At 48.2% G+C, this 17,411-nt stretch overlaps 1 protein-coding gene across 7 annotated transcripts in view; it reads left to right on the top strand.

The window, feature by feature from the left end:
* LOC119406055 (E3 ubiquitin-protein ligase MARCHF8) overlaps positions 1-16,399 on the top strand; it is a 193,130-nt gene extending 176,731 nt beyond the window's left edge. For 6 of the 7 annotated variants that reach the window (XM_037672942.2, XM_037672912.2, XM_037672904.2 and 3 more), the window contains 2 exons: positions 9,423-9,776; positions 9,841-16,399. In XM_037672942.2, coding sequence (XP_037528870.1) covers positions 9,432-9,776; positions 9,841-10,329 — 834 coding nt within the window. In that variant the 5' untranslated portion in view covers positions 9,423-9,431 and the 3' untranslated portion in view covers positions 10,330-16,399. Of the gene's footprint in view, positions 1-4,026; positions 4,097-9,422; positions 9,777-9,840 lie in introns of those variants that run through there. The other variant, XM_049418833.1, reaches the window with a different exon arrangement.
* Positions 16,400-17,411: the final 1,012 nt, after the last annotated feature.

Raw genomic sequence — 17,411 nt, 5'->3', positions numbered from 1 at the left:
CACAAAAATTTACTTCCGCAAGGGCTAGGGCAATGACGAAGGTAGGAGCGTGGGACGGGGGAACAGGTTTTAAAACTACCGTTATTTCACAGCAGACCTTCCCCATATCTCATATACGGGATCATTTCTGAAGGGGATTTGGCGGCAGGATTCCAACAACATATCGTTGCAAAATAGTGCGAAACGGAGCAACTTGGAGCGCGCCAGACTCTATCGAAGAACAGGAAACCGATGGTCATCGAGGGCACGTGCACATGCACGTGGCCGGCGCAGCAGTTCGCCTTTAGTATTGACATCAACGGACGTCTCTCTTTCACGTCTGGGTAACCAGTCATTTCGTATCACCCATAGTGACTGAAATCTGGACGCCGATTCTGAAATATAGCTTTTGTTTCACGGTTATGTATCAACACACGGTGACCGCAGGGGGTGCCTCAAGAAAAATATGTTTTCGATCTGTCATGCCTGTGTATCCCAGGAACATACCTATAAAAAAATGGGATGAAGACAGTCATGTGCGGGCGGGGAGCCGCTAGCGAGAGGTCCGCGAGCCGCGTGTTTGAGGCCCTATATAGTGCGCTATATAGTGCGAGAGCTACATGATACTGCTACAGCAGCGTTGGAATGTGCAGGAATAGAACAGGTCCAATAAACAAGGCATGGGGTGAAGTATATTCGCTTGACGAAATATCTGGCTTGAAAAAGGATAATGACAGATTCCGTGCCGGGTGATATCCCCTTACCTCGAACCGTATGCATCCAATGAGTAAGCTTCGAGAAGCTTAGTCGCGCATTTATTACCAAACTCGAACGAACCCCGAAAATATATCGAAGTTGCTTCGTCCTACTCCTGCCAGTCCTAACCGCGTAGTCCAATGGCCACCTTCTACCGATACTACATCGCTGGGAAGGCATAAACCATTATAATATAGAAAAAACGAGCACGCTACAAACCGTGCATAACATGCACTGCTGAAAATTGCAAGGAGAAGCCCTCAAAGAGGAGGTTTATAGATGACATTGAAAGTGGCACGACGTTCGGGAACGAGAGAAGTGAAGGGATGAGCTGGACAGCTATGGTCATTCTGCAGAGGCCCACAAAGACATCCTAGATTTGCTCCAGTGGTGGAAGCTAAGAACAACGACTGCCGACGCCTTCGCAATTGGCAAGGCAGATGTGGTGCGCCCGTCCGGCCAGCGCGAGCAGTGGAAGAAGCTTTAGCGCGGCAGGATATGTGATGCAACAGCGCATGGCGTGCTTAAATCGGGAATCTCTTGATACTTTGATATTTCGCTCAATAACATGCGAATAAGTAAACTTACAGTCTGTGAAGACAGACTGTAACATGTGAAGATGAAACTTACAGTCTGTATATACAAGCAGTGGTATGGTGTATGAAAATAGTGCTATGACAAATAGTTTTTTTCTTTCTTTCGGCTGATTATACGCATACACGTGGTGCACGCGGTTCCATACCTTTATCTAGATTAGTGTGTTTACAACATAGGTCACAAATTTGTTTTTTCCCCTGTTTCTCTTGCTCTGGAGTACCCGCCTGTAGCCTTCTCCAAGTCACTGCTTAATGAGGAAGTCACCCACCTCTGGGCGAAGAGCACGCGCGCCTGGTCCTTCAATAAAGTTTAATTCTCTCTCTCTCTCTCTCTCTTGCTCTGGCAAGGTGCTACAATGGTGAAGACGGGTACTACATATCGAAAAGGGTGCATGGTTGGCTTTGTGGTTAGAGCATGCTATAAATTTCAATAGGTTATAAAGTGCAATAAAAACAAAGTGAAGTGAGCGTTTTGTTCTCTGCCAAGCCAATCTAGAACACATGCTCTGGCGGTGCTCCGTGTTACGCGGCGGCGAAGCGATCACGCTGTCCAAATGGGAGGCTGCTATTATATACCAGCTCCGCGCTAGGAGAACAGCTATATGGACAGGCCAACGGGCCCGCGACGCAGCAGAGAGACTTGGTCTTTCTGTTCCGTTGTCGGAGCGGCCCGCAACGTGCTAGAGCGCGTTCCGATGGACCATAATAAAGTTTATCTATCCATCAATCCATCCTTTGTTGTTATTGCGCTCCCTATCGAAACTGAACTCGTGCTGCAAATCACTTTTCTTGCTACAATGTCTGCTACAAATTACCCTTCATGATCCCCAGTGTATATGCAGAAAAAATAGGTACAGTATACCACTGCCGAACAAACATTCATTGTATTCAGTATGTCCGCTCAACTGTTTGCACCGTGAGCCCCTTTTTACAAGAAATTACCGTAACTATGTTAAAGTATAATTTTTAGCAAAACATGCGCCCACAAAGCGTAGATATTTGCCACTTAAAACACCCTGCTGTCGATTCCATGTTCGGGCATCACCACCTAAATTACTGGGTCGGGCCTCAGTCGGGCCTGATCTGTGGTCGGGCCGGGCCGGGCCGGGTAGGCGAAATTTTTTCTCGGGTTCGGGCCGGGCCCGGGTCTCATTTTGAGTCACCGGGCCGGGTTCGGGCGGGTAAATTTAAACGAGGTCCGGGCCCGGGCCGGGCCCGGGCCGTAAATTACGGCCCGTGCAGTGCTCTAGTAGGGAGTTTCCTATTGACTGATTTCCATAAACATGCACCACCCATACGGAGTGCATGTCATGTGCGGTTTGCACCATCGCAAATTGCGCAACCGACTTGCTCCCTTGAATGAAGCCCACCTTACATCACGATCATACGCGTGCCTCGACTCCGTTTAACTTAGGCACCGTTGGTTAAACTCGAAAACACATTCATCGCCCCGCCACGGTGATCTAGTGGTTATGGCACTCGACTGCTGACCCGAAGGTCGCGGGATCGAATCCCGGCCGCGGCGGCTGCATTTTCGATGGAGGCGAAAATGTTTGATGCCCGTGTACTTAGATTTAGGTGCACGTTAAAGAACCCCAGGTGGTCAAAATTTCCGGAGCCCTGCACTATGGCGTCTCTCATAATCATATCGTGGTTTTGGGACGTTAAACCCCAGATATTATTATTAAAACACATTCACTGAATTTTATTGGAAGGTTCGAAAAAACGACCACTTCTCACTCTGTTTTTACCTCTCGAGCGTTTAGATTTGTAAGTAAATCGCATGTTACGAAAAGCAAGGGGCGATCCCGGCAGCACTACGGTACATGCTGTTACGAAGCTGAACACGGGTATTCCTCAATGGCATAAGCGCAAAGAGAGAGAGAGAGAGAAATTTGAACAATAAGTTAAATAGATATAGGAAAAGTACATGCCAATACAAAAATGCCATTTCCATTTTAAATAACGCAGTCCAATGATTTCTGAATATATACGGTACTCTCACGTCTTCTGTATAGCCCTAGTACATTGGTGTCATTACATTCGCCAGTACATAGCTGCGTTAAACAGTACAAAAACAACGCCAAGCGCGTGCTTAGGTTGAAAAGGCCGCTTCGCCGGCTACCGTGGAACCGGGCACGTGCACTGTTGAGATGTGCTTCGTACTCGAGGAGACGGTGCCGGATCTCGTGTATGGCGAAGCGCGAGCTAGAACACGTGCCCGGTGCGTTGCCACAGAGATCAGTCTGACGTGTCGCGATTTGCTGTGGAACGGGGGAGCTCCAGCGAAAATTGAAAGGTATTTGTCAAGACTTTGCCTCTGATTTAAAAACTTTAGAAACAGTGAAACGATTTTGTTTTCCTTGTGTAGAAGAGAAGTTGTAGCTCCAGTAATGAGGGCCTCAGTAAATCATTTCGTGGTTGACTGAGCTGACGCATGAATGCGGACGAGTATGCTTCCCTAATCTTTCGTTCACAGTATAAACTATAGTGCCACTTCGCTAGCCACTTCCTAGTCTACTCTCACCAATCGCAGTTTTGATTAAGTCCCAGGTATCACAACATTCTACAGTGGCGCTATCGCCTCGCTCTGGCTAATGATCGACGCCGCGTCGGTGCCTATAGTTACGTTTGCTTTCCGTCTCTTTTTTTTTTTTTGGCGCTGCAGTGACGAATGCACAGCTGCTTCGGCCCCTCGCAAGCCTCTACGAGAACGCGACGTCCTTATGGCAGCTACCATTTGTATTATCTTGGATTTGACAGAGGTGAGGCGTAGAGGTTACGTCGCGTGCGCTTTTCTTCCAGTCTCATCGCAACCAGTATGACGTTGCAGGTATTGTAGTGCACACTGGTACACTATGCGCGGAACGCATGCGTGTACTATAAAGTGACGACGACGGCAAACAAGCGCTAACAGTCAGGAATCTTTAACTAGTAAAACTAGTTAAAGGTTCCTTCTGACCCCGCTTCCCTATACTCAACACATCTCGTCGTTCTCGCGAACGATATTTTCGCTTTGTGTGCTCCATGGGCACCTACGCGCTGGTTTGTTGCGCGCACCTAATGCGCCTGGACAAAGCAGGTGTCGAAAATTGTTGGAATCTTTTGGACTTATGACGACGCAGGGATAAGCAAAAAAATTACACCATCTCCAACTCAAAGGAACCATGAGGCGATGCCAAGCAGCATTGGGGGCGCACACCAAGTTTCCGTTACGTTCACTCGGCGTTTCCGTTAGTGTGTGAGGTTTCTATTTAGTGTTTGTGTTATCATTGCGTTGTGTTTGTGCGTTGCTTTCCGTTAGCGCCGAGTGAACGAATGTCGAAGTATTAGTAAAGTATACGCAGCTGTGTTTGTGTATCCGCGCTACTTAAGCTACTCGCTTTTCACCTTGTCGTGCTAGCCAAAGGTGCGCTGCCTGATTCTGTAGTGGCGTTTGGCACGGCCCATAGTTCGTGGTCTACACTATTAGCTTCATGGGTTAGAAACAGCGCGTAAAGTACGAGGACACAGAAAGAACCAGACAGGACCAGGCGCTGAACTACCAACAATCGTTGTTAGTTCAGCGCATAGTCCTGTCTGGTTCTTTCTGTGTCCTCGTACTTTACGCGCTGTTTCGAACCCACGAAGCCTTACCAACAAGCTCAAGCCCATACCCTTTTAAACTATCTATAGCATTCGGCCAATTTCACCTGTGGTTAAACATTGCTAGTGAAAGGTGCTGCAGAAAATGAGTGATATACTAGTAGCTTCTTCTTGGCTTTTGGCACCTCTTCAACTCTCAAATAACGCCATTCGCTTGGGGAAAAAATGTTGCAGTGGCTTAGCTCGGCTATGCCAGGATAACGCAGCGTTAGCAAATGTTCAGCTAATTATTCTTAGCTTTCCTGATTGTCTAGGATTAGCTTGATTATCATGCTTACTGCTGCTCCAATGAAACACACACGGCATACGTATTATGTGGCACATGTATATTTACTTTGCCAGGCAACTACTTCGGGATCCGATGAGTTAAGCTTCTCCGCTCTTCTGCGCCCTTGAGCAGCATTTGCGCTCTCCTTCTCCATGGCTCTACCACACTGGAAAACGCCAGTCAGAGACGCTATCAAGCGGTTCCAGCGCAGTGTCAGACGGCGCTGCACAGCGAAGGCGAACGGCTGCGCGCGCGCCGGCGCCAATACGTCTGCCAAGGCTACGACGTCACTCTTCTGGAAAGCGCAGACCGGCGGCGGCGAGTCGCGCGCGGCGGCGGCGGCGGAGTGCGCGCGAGTTGCCGGCTCCGGTGCGCGACATCACTGATCCTCGCGCATGCGCAGCACGGCTCTTGAGGATCCACGCGAAACTGGCACGGCTAGGCCAGTGTAGCTAACGCTACAAAACTGCTCTTAATACCTTTCACGAAAGAACTTTGCTGATTTGTTGCGTCGTATCAGCTGGGGAGACCTATATATATTCATAACAAACAGCGTGGCTGTATGAAAGAGGAAGACGACGTCGTTTTCCTCTTTCATACAGCCACGCTGTTTGTTATCATAACCCCCCGGCGGTAGAACAATATAATGTAAGTAAACAAGAAACGTCACAGCACGACAGGCGCGCATTCGCTGATCGACAAATCGATGCCAGTGATAATAGAGCGCAATGCGGTCGTCGTCAAAAAGCAAAACAGTGCACCCGAGATAATATGATGCATTGACGTCATCAGGCCACGGTGAAAAACTGCGCGCTGGATGTCACGCAAAATCATATTTATGTGTGTTATGGCAATCAATGCGCTCGATTTTCATGATGCCTGCACGCTCTATCGAACAGCGCATCTTAAAATGTGTTGAAGTTGCGCGTTTTCTATGGCCTTCGTACGTGAGGAAGTGCGAAAGAATATGGGACATGAAGTACTATATAGTGTTCGCACGATTATATCACTCGTGGGCAAAGCATTGGCATTTTCCGACCTATCATTTTGTGTTTCTCGAGAGTGCTCCTCGCGTATGCGCACATGCATCGTTTGCGCTCACTCGTCGATGATCGACTTGTCCATCCACTTCTGCGCGTGTGGCGCGCGTGCTGCTCTGGCGATGTTCATGTGTGCGCACGAGCCGTGGCCATGTTCGTGCGTGCATGCAACTTTTCCATCATGCGTCGTTGGCGCGCCCGTATACGCGAACGCGACGCGCTGTGCAGGGTGGGGCGCTACTGGCAAGGGGCTGAATTCACAAAACTTTTCTTCCGTAAGCGCTCGTTTCGATTGGCCAGCCGCCTTCGCTAATGATATGTCCGGCATCACGATTGGCTAAAATTTCATCTTAAGAACAATTCTAGTAATAGAAGTTTTGTAAACTAAGATAAGGTGCCTGAGACAGTCCATCGTTACGTTGGACAATTCCCATCTATGTTGGACAACTCTAGCGTAAGACGGTTCTGTGAATACGGGTGCAGTTAAAGCGGTCGTCCTGTGTGCATCTTTCTCTGTCCTTTATTTTGTTCCGCTATATTATGTATTTAAGTACGGGTGCAGGTTACTTTTCTATACAGAACCCGTCAAAGACCAATGTCGTCATTACGTGCGGATGCATAGTGACGAGGTACGTTTCATATTTCGCGGGCGTTCTTTAACACGTTAGAAAAGGAGCCCCGCACAATGTCGCGTGTCGCAAAAACTTGAAATTGCGCCTTGACATCTATTGTTGACACATTTGCGGTAAATATAGTGTGATCTGCCCTTTCTTTAGCAGTGTTAATGTGTTAGATTTGAAAACTTAACTAGCCCAGCTATATGCTTCAATCCACCAGCTTGCCGTGTGTGTCTGTGTGTGCGTGTACGGGCGTGTGCGCGAGCGAGCGAGCGACGCATGCACACGTGCCGTTGTATATCGCCACATCTGGGCGCTTCTGTTCTTCGCAAAAGCGTGCCGCAGCTAGCAACAACTCATTATCAGCGTTAATTCATACTGCGCGTGTGAAACAAACTTGCTGCGTGAGCCCACAGCCATGAGTCTACAGCCGAAGCCCATTCGCCGTGGTAGCTTAATGGCTAAGGTGTTGCGCTGCAAAGTCCAGGGACGCGGGTTCCATTCCTGGCCAAGGTAGCCGCATTTCGATGGGGAGCGAAACGCAGAAAGCCCTCGTGTACTTATATCTAGGTGTACGTTAACGACGAACACCTGGTGGTCAAAATCAATTTAGAGCTTCCCGCTAGAGGTGCCTCGTAATCATATCGTGGTTTTGGCACGTTAAAGCCCATAATTTAATCTTCTTTTACGTACCGAGCTTCGGGCGCACATCAAATAACTATCCTAAGACATCCACTACGACGTCTCTCACAGCATCTTTCTTGCTTGGAGATCGTTAAACTTTATCAAGTAATCTACAAACCTGGCTACAATTAAATCTGCCACATTGAACTACGTACACGGTTGTGCCACTTGGTAAGACGCTTACATCCGCTGTTTGCCTCGATTCTGACCGCGCATGTTTTTCGCCGAGTCTCCATTTCAAGACCGACAGTAAAGCGTGAAATGAGGTAAAGACATTCGCAAGGTTTACAACCATGTCAGCGCTGAGCACTCTGAGATAGCTTCTTAAACGGCTTCCTTTGTGAAAATCTTACGAAAGCCCACTCGCGAAATTAATTTGCGTAACTACTGTAACTGACCTCTTTCTTGCTGCTGCTGTATCCCCATTATGAGCCCCAGTAACATAATGTGACACAACGCACAAGCAAGTAAACTCTACTGGCTTGCTCCGCATACAAAAACTCCAATTATTATGGAGGGAACCTTGTTCTGTCGTCGTCAGGGGTACTCGTACAATTAAAGAAAATATAGGCATTTCTACGTGAAAATAAAACAATGCGTGGTTGCCTCATAGGGCAACCCACTAATAAAGAACATATTCACTGCAGAACAACCATGCTTTATCACTTCAATAAAATTGACCTATATGTGTCTATATATTACGTTCGCCATATTAATATAATCCGTGCTTAACTTGAATTCGAGAGTAGATTTTTAAGGACACAACGGCCCCCAGGCACGTGTACAGCAGCTCAACGCAACGTGTATGGCGCAAAAAAAAAAACGAAGCTTGGGTGTTTGTTAAAATGGAGAACGTGTCTACCGAGCTCACAGCCGTTTCTGTTGTTACTACCTTGATAGTCACTACTGTGGAAGCACCCATACTAGTAAAAATCATATAAAATGTAGGTGTCCATAATGCCACTAAAGAAAGCATCCACCTTCGCAGCGAAGTTTACGGCTAGGCAGAACCAGGTCACTAAGCGGCTGGTAGCAGTGGACCTGCAGTGTCTGTCCGTAAAGTAATGAGACTGGGTCTGGTAGAAATAATTTAATGATCCGATCTGTATATGTTATTAAAATTCTTCAAAATAGATTCCTTGGGCGTCGATATACCGATTCCCACGGGACTGCCACTCTGCAAAGGCTCCTGAAAGTCAGCTACCGTGACCTCTTTCAGAGACTCCGTGACAGCCAGGTGGATGGTGGGAGCACCGTCAAAACGGTGACCTTGCCGGCTTCCCTTCATCTTTGGGAACAGGAAGAAGTCTGCGGGGCTCACATCAGGGCTGTATCAGGGCTGCCTCAGCCCTGATGTGAGCCCGGTAGACTTCTTTCTGTTGCCGCTGCTCAAGAGAGGCCAGGAAAGGTCACCAGTCTCATTACTTTACGGACAGACCCTGTACAGGGTCGACCACATCTAAGCTGAACACCTCATTAGTATTCAAACCGGTAAAACTAGAATGTTTCTTATACTTCACGAGCGGAATGCCCGTTATAGAACGTCTAATCATGGTGTCGACAAAGAGTAATCATTTTCCGAATTATACATTAAACAACAGCTTCAATGAGGTCTTGAATACTAATGAGGTGTTCAGCTTAAATGTGGACGACTCTGTACGTTCGCTTCTCCTGGCCATGCAGGTTTCTGTATTTCTAGTCGACTAGCCTATCAGTATGCGCACGGTTGCATTAGTCCCGCGTGCAAGTGTGGACACGCTTACACTTGCATGTTCCTCCTGGTGAGCCGATGTGTAAGGGGCGGCGGGCTGATTATCGTCATCATTGGCTTTCGCAGGCGAACAGCATGGAGCAGCCTCCCATGCTGTCCCCGGCCGGGGATGAGCCGTGTAAGCAGCAGCAGGACGAGATGCAGCAAGCGCCTCCGCCGGTTCCAACTGTCCAGCAGCAGCGGCGGCCGTCCTCGCAGCCGTCAAACGGCCAGGCGAACGGCAATGGCGACATGTGTCGCATCTGTCACTGCGAGGCGGATGCGGAGAACCCGCTCATCTCGCCTTGCTACTGCTCAGGCAGCCTACGCTACGTGCATCAGGCTTGCCTTCAGCAGTGGATCAAGTCCTCAGACACCCGGTGCTGCGAGCTGTGCAAGTTCGACTTCATCATGCACACAAAGATTAAGCCTTTCCGAAAGGTCAGTCCTTGTTTCAGTGGCCGGTGGGCAAACGGAGCTGATCGCGCGTGTCACGTATTCGCAGTGGGAAAAGCTGGAGATGTCTTCGGTGGAGCAGCGCAAGGTGCTGTGCTCCATCACATTCCACGTTGTGGCCATCACATGCGTGGTATGGTCGCTGTACGTGCTCATCGACCGGACGGCAGAGGAAATGCGCGAGGGCAACCTGGACTGGCCCTTCTGGACCAAGCTCATCGTGGTCGCCATCGGATTCACCGGGGGCCTCGTCTTCATGTACGTCCAGTGCAAGATGTACGTGCAGCTATTTCGCCGCTGGAGAGCCTTCAACAGGGTCATCTACGTCCAAGACGCGCCCGTGCCGGACAAGGGTGCTGCGCTGCCTACGGCCGCCGACCTGTCGCCGCCGGTCACGGTCCAGGGCACAACTTCCTCCAAGCGACCGCCGCCCGCCAACGCCTGTGCGCCGCTTCACGACGGCCCCACCGAGATCACCGTGGCCAAGGACTCCAGCCCTGACACTCCCGGGCCTGACGAGCCTCGCGCCGCTAGTTGAGCGCTGCTCGCCGCTGGTCTCCTTGTTGTGATAAACTCTGGCGCTCCGTGTACATAGCAGTGTGCGTGTGTGTGTATATATATATAGGTAATGGCGGTGCCCCTCCCGCCCGGACAAACAACGGGACCTGGCGTGGTCCACGAGCGGTGTGGCTGCTTCTGCGTAGTTGTCTCGGTGCTCGTTCAGATGACTTCGTGGCCACCGTTGAGGCCGGGAGCATGTAATTTTCGGTTTGTTCCAGTCGTGTGCACTCTTCGTTTTTGTTGTAGATGGTTGTTCGCTCCTCTCTGACGCTGGTGTTAAGTACCTCTCTGATTAGATATCGACTTTTATCATATTTTCAGAGAACGTCTGCATTTGTCCCAATTTCGTGTCAGCTAGTCTTGGGCCATACTCCGCCGCAGATATTCTCAGCCGCGTCGCAAAACAATAGGCTAGGGAAACAAAAAGAAAGCCTATAGTTTTGCGATAGATATTTGTTTTTGTGGGGTGAATTGTCTGCGCTAAGGCAAGGTGTGAGCCATAGCTGGTGCTTTCAGCAACTATGGATACGCACAAGCTTGCTGCTTGGCTACAGTCATCACTTCTTTGGACTGGTTGGCAACCTTTCGGCATGTCTCCAGGGACAAAACTACTTCAGAGTTTTTTTTTTTTTTTCACATACTAAATGCTTACAGGTTATCTAATCCTAGTTGCCTGACTGCATTGGACACCAAGGGTGTTGAAGCTAACGTTACAGCTGTTTGAAGTCAGCCGCGATAGACAAAGGCTTTTTTTTTTTTTCTGAGTGTACAGACATTTGAACCAGACTTCGTATTATTGTCACTGATTTACTTCTCGCGTCGTTGCAAATTGCTGTTGATATAGGTGCTATGAGCTTTGGAACGTTATTATTTCAATTGGTACAATTCCCAAAGGTTATCGTCGCTCTAGTTGAGCCTGCGAGCTTTTTGTTTTTCTTTTTCATACGCATTCAAATCTGTTCATAAAACTGAAAAAAAAGTATTTTCTTTATCTCCCTTTCGCATGTCTGCCACTGTGATCTGCATGCCACATTTTCGTTTTATTTTCTTTTGTCTGACCTCTGCAGGCAGGTTTTTCTTCGTTTAGAATAACTGGAGCCATATAACATAAGCCAGCAATCAAAATGCAAAGCACCCGGGCTTGCCGTGAAGACAAGCGGCAAGGGTGCCAAGTGCTGTTGGAAAGCGTAGGGATTTTCCTACTCCCACCCATTTCCACCGCGCTTATTAATTGTAATATGTGTTCAGTTTTCGGTTCCTGCTCGCTTCGACAACGCCTGACCTCCGTTCCAGTCGCCGTAAAGTTCTCCATTCTTTAAACGCGTATTTCGTCCTCTCGGAGCAGTTCAGTTTGGGAGAGTACCATCATCTCATAATGCAATCAGAGGCTGATGTCTCATAATCACTTCATAAGGGCCAATTTCTTCCTAGCTTACCGTCGCACGCGTACGCTTATTTTCTATAATATTTCGAAGCATGTGTCGATCTGAGCTTTTAGATACACACAAAAAAGTAGTAGTCATTGAATACAGTGAGTGCACAGAAAGAGGTCGTGTCTGAGCTAGCCGGTTGTGTGTCTCGGTTGTGTGATCGACCGAATCGGCGTTCACGCAGCCATGTGGCGCGTCTTGACCTTGTTTTCTTTTCTGCACGCTTTCGGGCTGTTCTCGGATTTGCAGGTAAGCGCACGGGCTTCCCGGCGTGCCCTTTTTGCTGTTACCAGAGTGTTCAGGAAATTCACTCGCGCTTAAGTCATCACACATTCTGTGCTTAGTAGCGCACTGTTCTGCAAGCGCTATTAGAATGATAGTCCAATGTCAAGAGGTTGACTAAACTTTCCCGCAAGGAAGAGGTGTACAAGAGATGTTGAAACGTAAGACTGCGGTGGTAGACACGGCGCAGGTGTAGGCAGAGCGTGATTTCCACATAGTGGTACTAATATTAGCGCACAGTGAGTAGATTTTTTTTTTTTTTTTTGCACCCAACGACCGGAGATGAACTGCGGCGTACCACTGGTGCAGGGTGGAAACGTACAAAGATGTGGGCTCGTAAAGGTACGGGCTCCTATTGCGCTACATCGGTGCAGACTTTTTTCATGGCCCTATTCTTGGGCTGGGTATGGGCAATCGAACAGCGTGGCTGAAGTGCCAACAGTGCTCAAGTGAAATGTTATCACTTTCCTGTGCTTTGCCAGTTTGCACACGTGCAAGCTGACACGAGCGACGTGTAAAGTGAGGACTGTAGTGTGCAGTTGCGGGTTTTATCCCTTCTTTACGATTATTTGTGGGTCTCACTGTACCTGGAGTATTGTGTGAACGCAGAGAGAAAACTTGCCGTGCATTTTTTTTTCTTCAAGCAAAAGAAAATGAGAAACGCTGGCACTGCCGCCTTTTCAGTTTCTCTCGGCGCATTTCGTCAGATTGACATTCTTATAGTTCAACACAGCGGCCGCTTCGCTGTGAGGATGGCTGGCGTACGTCATCGAGACTAAAATACCACTAACACAGTTACGCAATTTGAATTGGGACTAACTAGCCACTCTTCTTAACTTGTAAGATACCAGTGCAATTGTTGCTGATACTATCTCCTTTCTGCTACACAGTTGCCTTTTTTGCATTTGTTCAGGCGATAACGCAGGCCTATCGCCAACAGTAACGGCAGCGCATTAGCGCCCCAACACATGTTCCAGTTTCTAAACCTTGGTCATGGAATTTTCCATTCCCGACCATAATACAAACTGTGAGAGCGTTAGTTATTTCTCGTTGCTGCCAGCATAAGTGATATTCAGCACAGCGCTGTTTACGGTTGCAGAGTAACCCTGAAGCAAGGTGCGCATTTTCAACTCAAGAAATAGCGAGTTAGAGGCGGAAGTATACATAGTTGCCAAATAGTTACGGCGAAAGCAAATCTAAGCAACACAGTTGCGTGCATGCACGATGCAGATGTGACTTACGCAGCTGTGGTGTTTATGGACACCTTTCGTGTAGTGCGTGTAAGGTATTAAAAACTGAGAATAGGTGTCTTTTTGCGTATGCAAGCGAAGTTCGAACCAAGGCGATACACACCGTTATGATTCCCTCAGTACAGGTTGCGCGAGCTCTTAGGAAATGATTGATCGCAGTCCGCTGTCTTTCACTTTCCGGCCTTCTCCTTGCGAAGCCATACAGTAAAGAGTGTTCAAAATTCTTCGCAACGACGAAGAAAAGGCGTCTAGATGTGTGCAGCGCTTAAAGCAAGGTGCGTGTGTAAACGAGCAGCTTGTCTTTTGTTTGTGTTAAAGGAATGCACCTCTGCCTCCACTAAAAGTTTGTTTCTCAGAAGACGGCGAATAGCGATTCGGGCCACTTCTCCGTTCTGAGCGGGGTAGCGATGCATTAGTATCGCTACGTGAAGGTATCTGGTCTAAGGCTGCTGTGTAGTCGTGGCCTGTGAACTGAGAATCCACAGCACGTCGTTACAGCCAAGTGCAGTGGACACATTTAGGGAGGAAACAGGAACAGTGATTCAGGAAACGGGATACTGCGAAAGCCAAGAGCAAGCAGGGTTTACAAAGCATGTTAAGCTTTCCGGATATTCGTGCGGCTTTAGCACACTGTGTACTCTTTATTCGCAAAGTGAATATTCGCAAAAACGTGCTGCTCCGCTTGTAAAAGCGGTGCACATCCCGGTCAGATAGCCATGGTATTTCTACAAGCACATGTCGTTATCTCTCGCCTACCCTGTCAAGTAAAACGCTAACCGCGTTACAAACAAACGGCACAAGTTTCGCTGCTCAGGGGACCGTGAATATGCCAGTTCTCATGTTTCGTTTTATTGCTGCGGCTCGCGCATCTGAGAGGAAAGTCTATTCTCGTTGGTGTCGTATTTTTACACTGCTGTACACCACCACCTTTGTTTAATACAAGAAGTATGTGTGTCACCATTGAACTTCACTCGTACGTTGGTGCGTGCAGCACAAGGGTCGTACACTACAGTGTGAGAAGGCAACGTGTTTAACCCTCATCTGTATAACGCTTTTTTCGCATTTCTGCTCATCGGTTTCTGCTTCAGAACTCACTTCTAAAGTGCTCTGAGTCCGCCCTTTGAGCAGCACTTTCAGGCTGGAACCGTGTGCTTGTTTCTCAGGAGGTTTGGCGCCCGTGGCAACGCTTTGGAGCTTCTCTTGCGTGGAGCTGGGTGCGGAGAGCGCCTTCAACTTCGTATGGTGTGCCGGGATTGGGCAATCTTGTTGTGCCGTGAACGGCCACAGCTTGATAGTGTGTGTGCCGAAAATCGTTTGTGCCAAATGTGAGACGACTTTCCTGTTTGTGAAAGCTAGCTGTCGGCAACTTTAGCCAGTGCTTGAGTGCGCAGGCTAGAAATCAGAGGCCACGTGCAGCTGTTTGTTAAACTCTGGTGACGAGCCTGCGCTTTCTATTCAACAGGTAGCCTCTGAAAAAGCTCGCTGTTTTATTGTAGAGAGTGTCTTGTTTTTCCTTTCTTTCTTTCTTTTTTTAAGATAGAAGTGAACCTTTCAGCTCCTTCTGTACGTGTGTACATGTGGAATGGACCCGCTGGACAGTTTCTGTAAATAAACAGTGTCAACGTTTCTTATTGTGCGGCATAAGAGCGCGCTCGGTACACACGCACGCCATATGTTCACACGCGCGCCGACCCACGGGACATGCAGCGAGCCTCACCGCCAGGGTCAAGGCACGTTCACATTGGCGAGTCGCAGAGATCGCGCGACCGACTTCAAAGTGATGGCCGCGAATAGTCGCGGTGGTTGAAAGACGATCTACTTCGAGTCGGCCACTCGCTGCTCGATTTTCCGTTATGAGACTGTAATCGCAAAGTTATTGAGTCAGCGTGCGCACGCCGGAAAAGGACGTCGGCTTATGTCATTTGGACAATTATTTTACGTGCTGCGAGCCAATGTACTTGGTGCGCTGCCACAACCACGTTCTTTCTTTTTCTGCTTTTTTTTTTCAGTGGCGGCACTGCAAGTGATGAGGCCGTCGCAGCAGATCGCACTCGATTGGCAGTACGATTACCATAAATATATGCGAAGAGAGCCCGAGAATAAATTAGTGAAAAGCAGCGCGAGGCAAGCACATGCGTGATAGCAGACTCTCTCTAGTCTGGCTTGAATAATATTGCGCTGCATTGTAGAAATTTCTCGTAAACTAAAGTACGCAAGCAGGGAGTCTCTATAGGCTCTCTGCCTGCGCCTCTCGTTTACGAACTATTTCTTTATATCGGTGATCTTTAATTGTTGTTTTTTTTTTGTACTCTTTAATCAGAAGGACGAAAACTCGTTCGATGCGAAAGCAAACGTGAAAGGGAGATGAAATGTGGCTAAAAGGTCGCGCTTGCCGGTGTGAACGTTGGTCGCCGCAAATAGCAGTATATATAAGCGATTTGGCGAAAAAAAAAAAATATTGTCAGAGTTCAGCATAAGGACTAAAGCAAAACAGCACATCGTGGAACTCTAACCTCGAGTCGCTCCTTGCTCTCCAGCCACCAGCGTGAATACACTTTTAGATAGCAACCGTGCTTCACAAAGAGCGCGCTGTTTGCGTTTCGCGGCTTTCGTTTCCCTTGGCCACGGGAGTGCGCGCCAAGTCTCTGGCCGCCTCGCTTTATTTGGGTTGCTGCGGTTTTTGCCAGTCAGCCACGTGTATCTCCCTCTATTTGCTCCATCTGCGTCTGCTTTACAGCTGTATCATGCCCAAATATGCCTATTTATTTACCAGTGTTTCTAGCTTCATCCGGTGACCTTGCACTAAAAGGAGCAGACTTGAGATGTGCGCAAGTGCCATTCCTCACATGCTGGTCGCTTCCAGGAATGAACGCAAATTTCTGGACATTTGTTATTGTTGGCTCCGTTTTGAAAAAAGCGAACAAGTGCCTTTTTGGTTCGTTTTTGGACTGTTGTTATGTTTCTGGAGTGGCAAACACGTTGCACACCTGTACGCAAACACAAACACACAGCTGTGTTGAGCGCGTTCGGCTTGAAACACTCGTTTGAAAAATAGATTCAAATTAAATTCAGTTCAAAAGCCTGATGTCTGTCTCGTCCTTGCTCTATACGTGAACACCAAATAACACAGGATTACTCTGCACAGTTCTGAGCGATAGCTCGGAAATGCGATTTTGTCACTGCGTGAAGCTCAAACGTGACCGAGGAGGCGTCTTCCGTCCACAACTGGCTGAAAGCGACACTGTGGAGTGGTTTTCGCATATACCTTGGAAGTGAACTTTTTCATAACGGCTGTTTTGTGATTATACCTATGCGACAGCATACTGCATCGCAGCATCGCATCATTTCTTTAGTGCCCCACACTCATTAACGTGAGTGTTTGGGCGAGTTGGTAGTTCATCTTGAAGAAAATTTCAACAGCGCGGGAATAAACACGAATGCACGAAAAGAGAGCCGACACGGACAAGCGCTGACATTCAACTGATTTCGGCCAAACGTCAAGATGCCTCAATACAGGCCCACGTGAACACCGGTGGAATGTGCAGAGCGTCAACTCTGGACATTTGAGCGCGCATTGTAAGGGGTGTGGGTGCCTGCCTGCCTACAATCAAACTGAGGTAATCTACAAAAGCAAAAATGTGCTCACTAGAGAAATTGTAGAGGCGGCCCACATTGCACGTTTGGGAGAGGGATGCATTAGCATACCTTCCATTGACTTGCGCAAAAAAGAAGTGGATTATCTTCCGCATGCGCATTCTCTCGCAAGTTAAAGTTGTCATTTTTATTTATTTTGTCACTAGTTAGCGGTCATGCACGGTAATAGCCGCATGTTGTTTCGCGCTACTAATTTTTCACTACATATATGTGTATTTTCTTAATAAAAAATCAGTTGAAAGTCAGCGCTTGTCCGTGTCGGCTCTCTTTTCGCGCATTCGTGTTTATTCCAGCGCTGTTGAAATTTCCCACACTCATGTAAACGGGGACGATACTCTGAGAAAACGCACCGCCCTGTGCTCCAATCGTAGGTGTATACCATAAATGGGTGAAGTCGCCAACATTGAGTACATGTAAATGGCTTGCGCATCACATCGAATGAA

This window comes from Rhipicephalus sanguineus, chromosome 1, assembly GCF_013339695.2.
Source record: "Rhipicephalus sanguineus isolate Rsan-2018 chromosome 1, BIME_Rsan_1.4, whole genome shotgun sequence".
In the NCBI taxonomy this organism is placed as follows: Eukaryota; Metazoa; Arthropoda; class Arachnida; order Ixodida; family Ixodidae; genus Rhipicephalus; species Rhipicephalus sanguineus.
The sequence above is the reverse complement of the archived record's forward strand: the minus strand, read 5'-3'. Positions and strand labels throughout refer to the sequence as shown.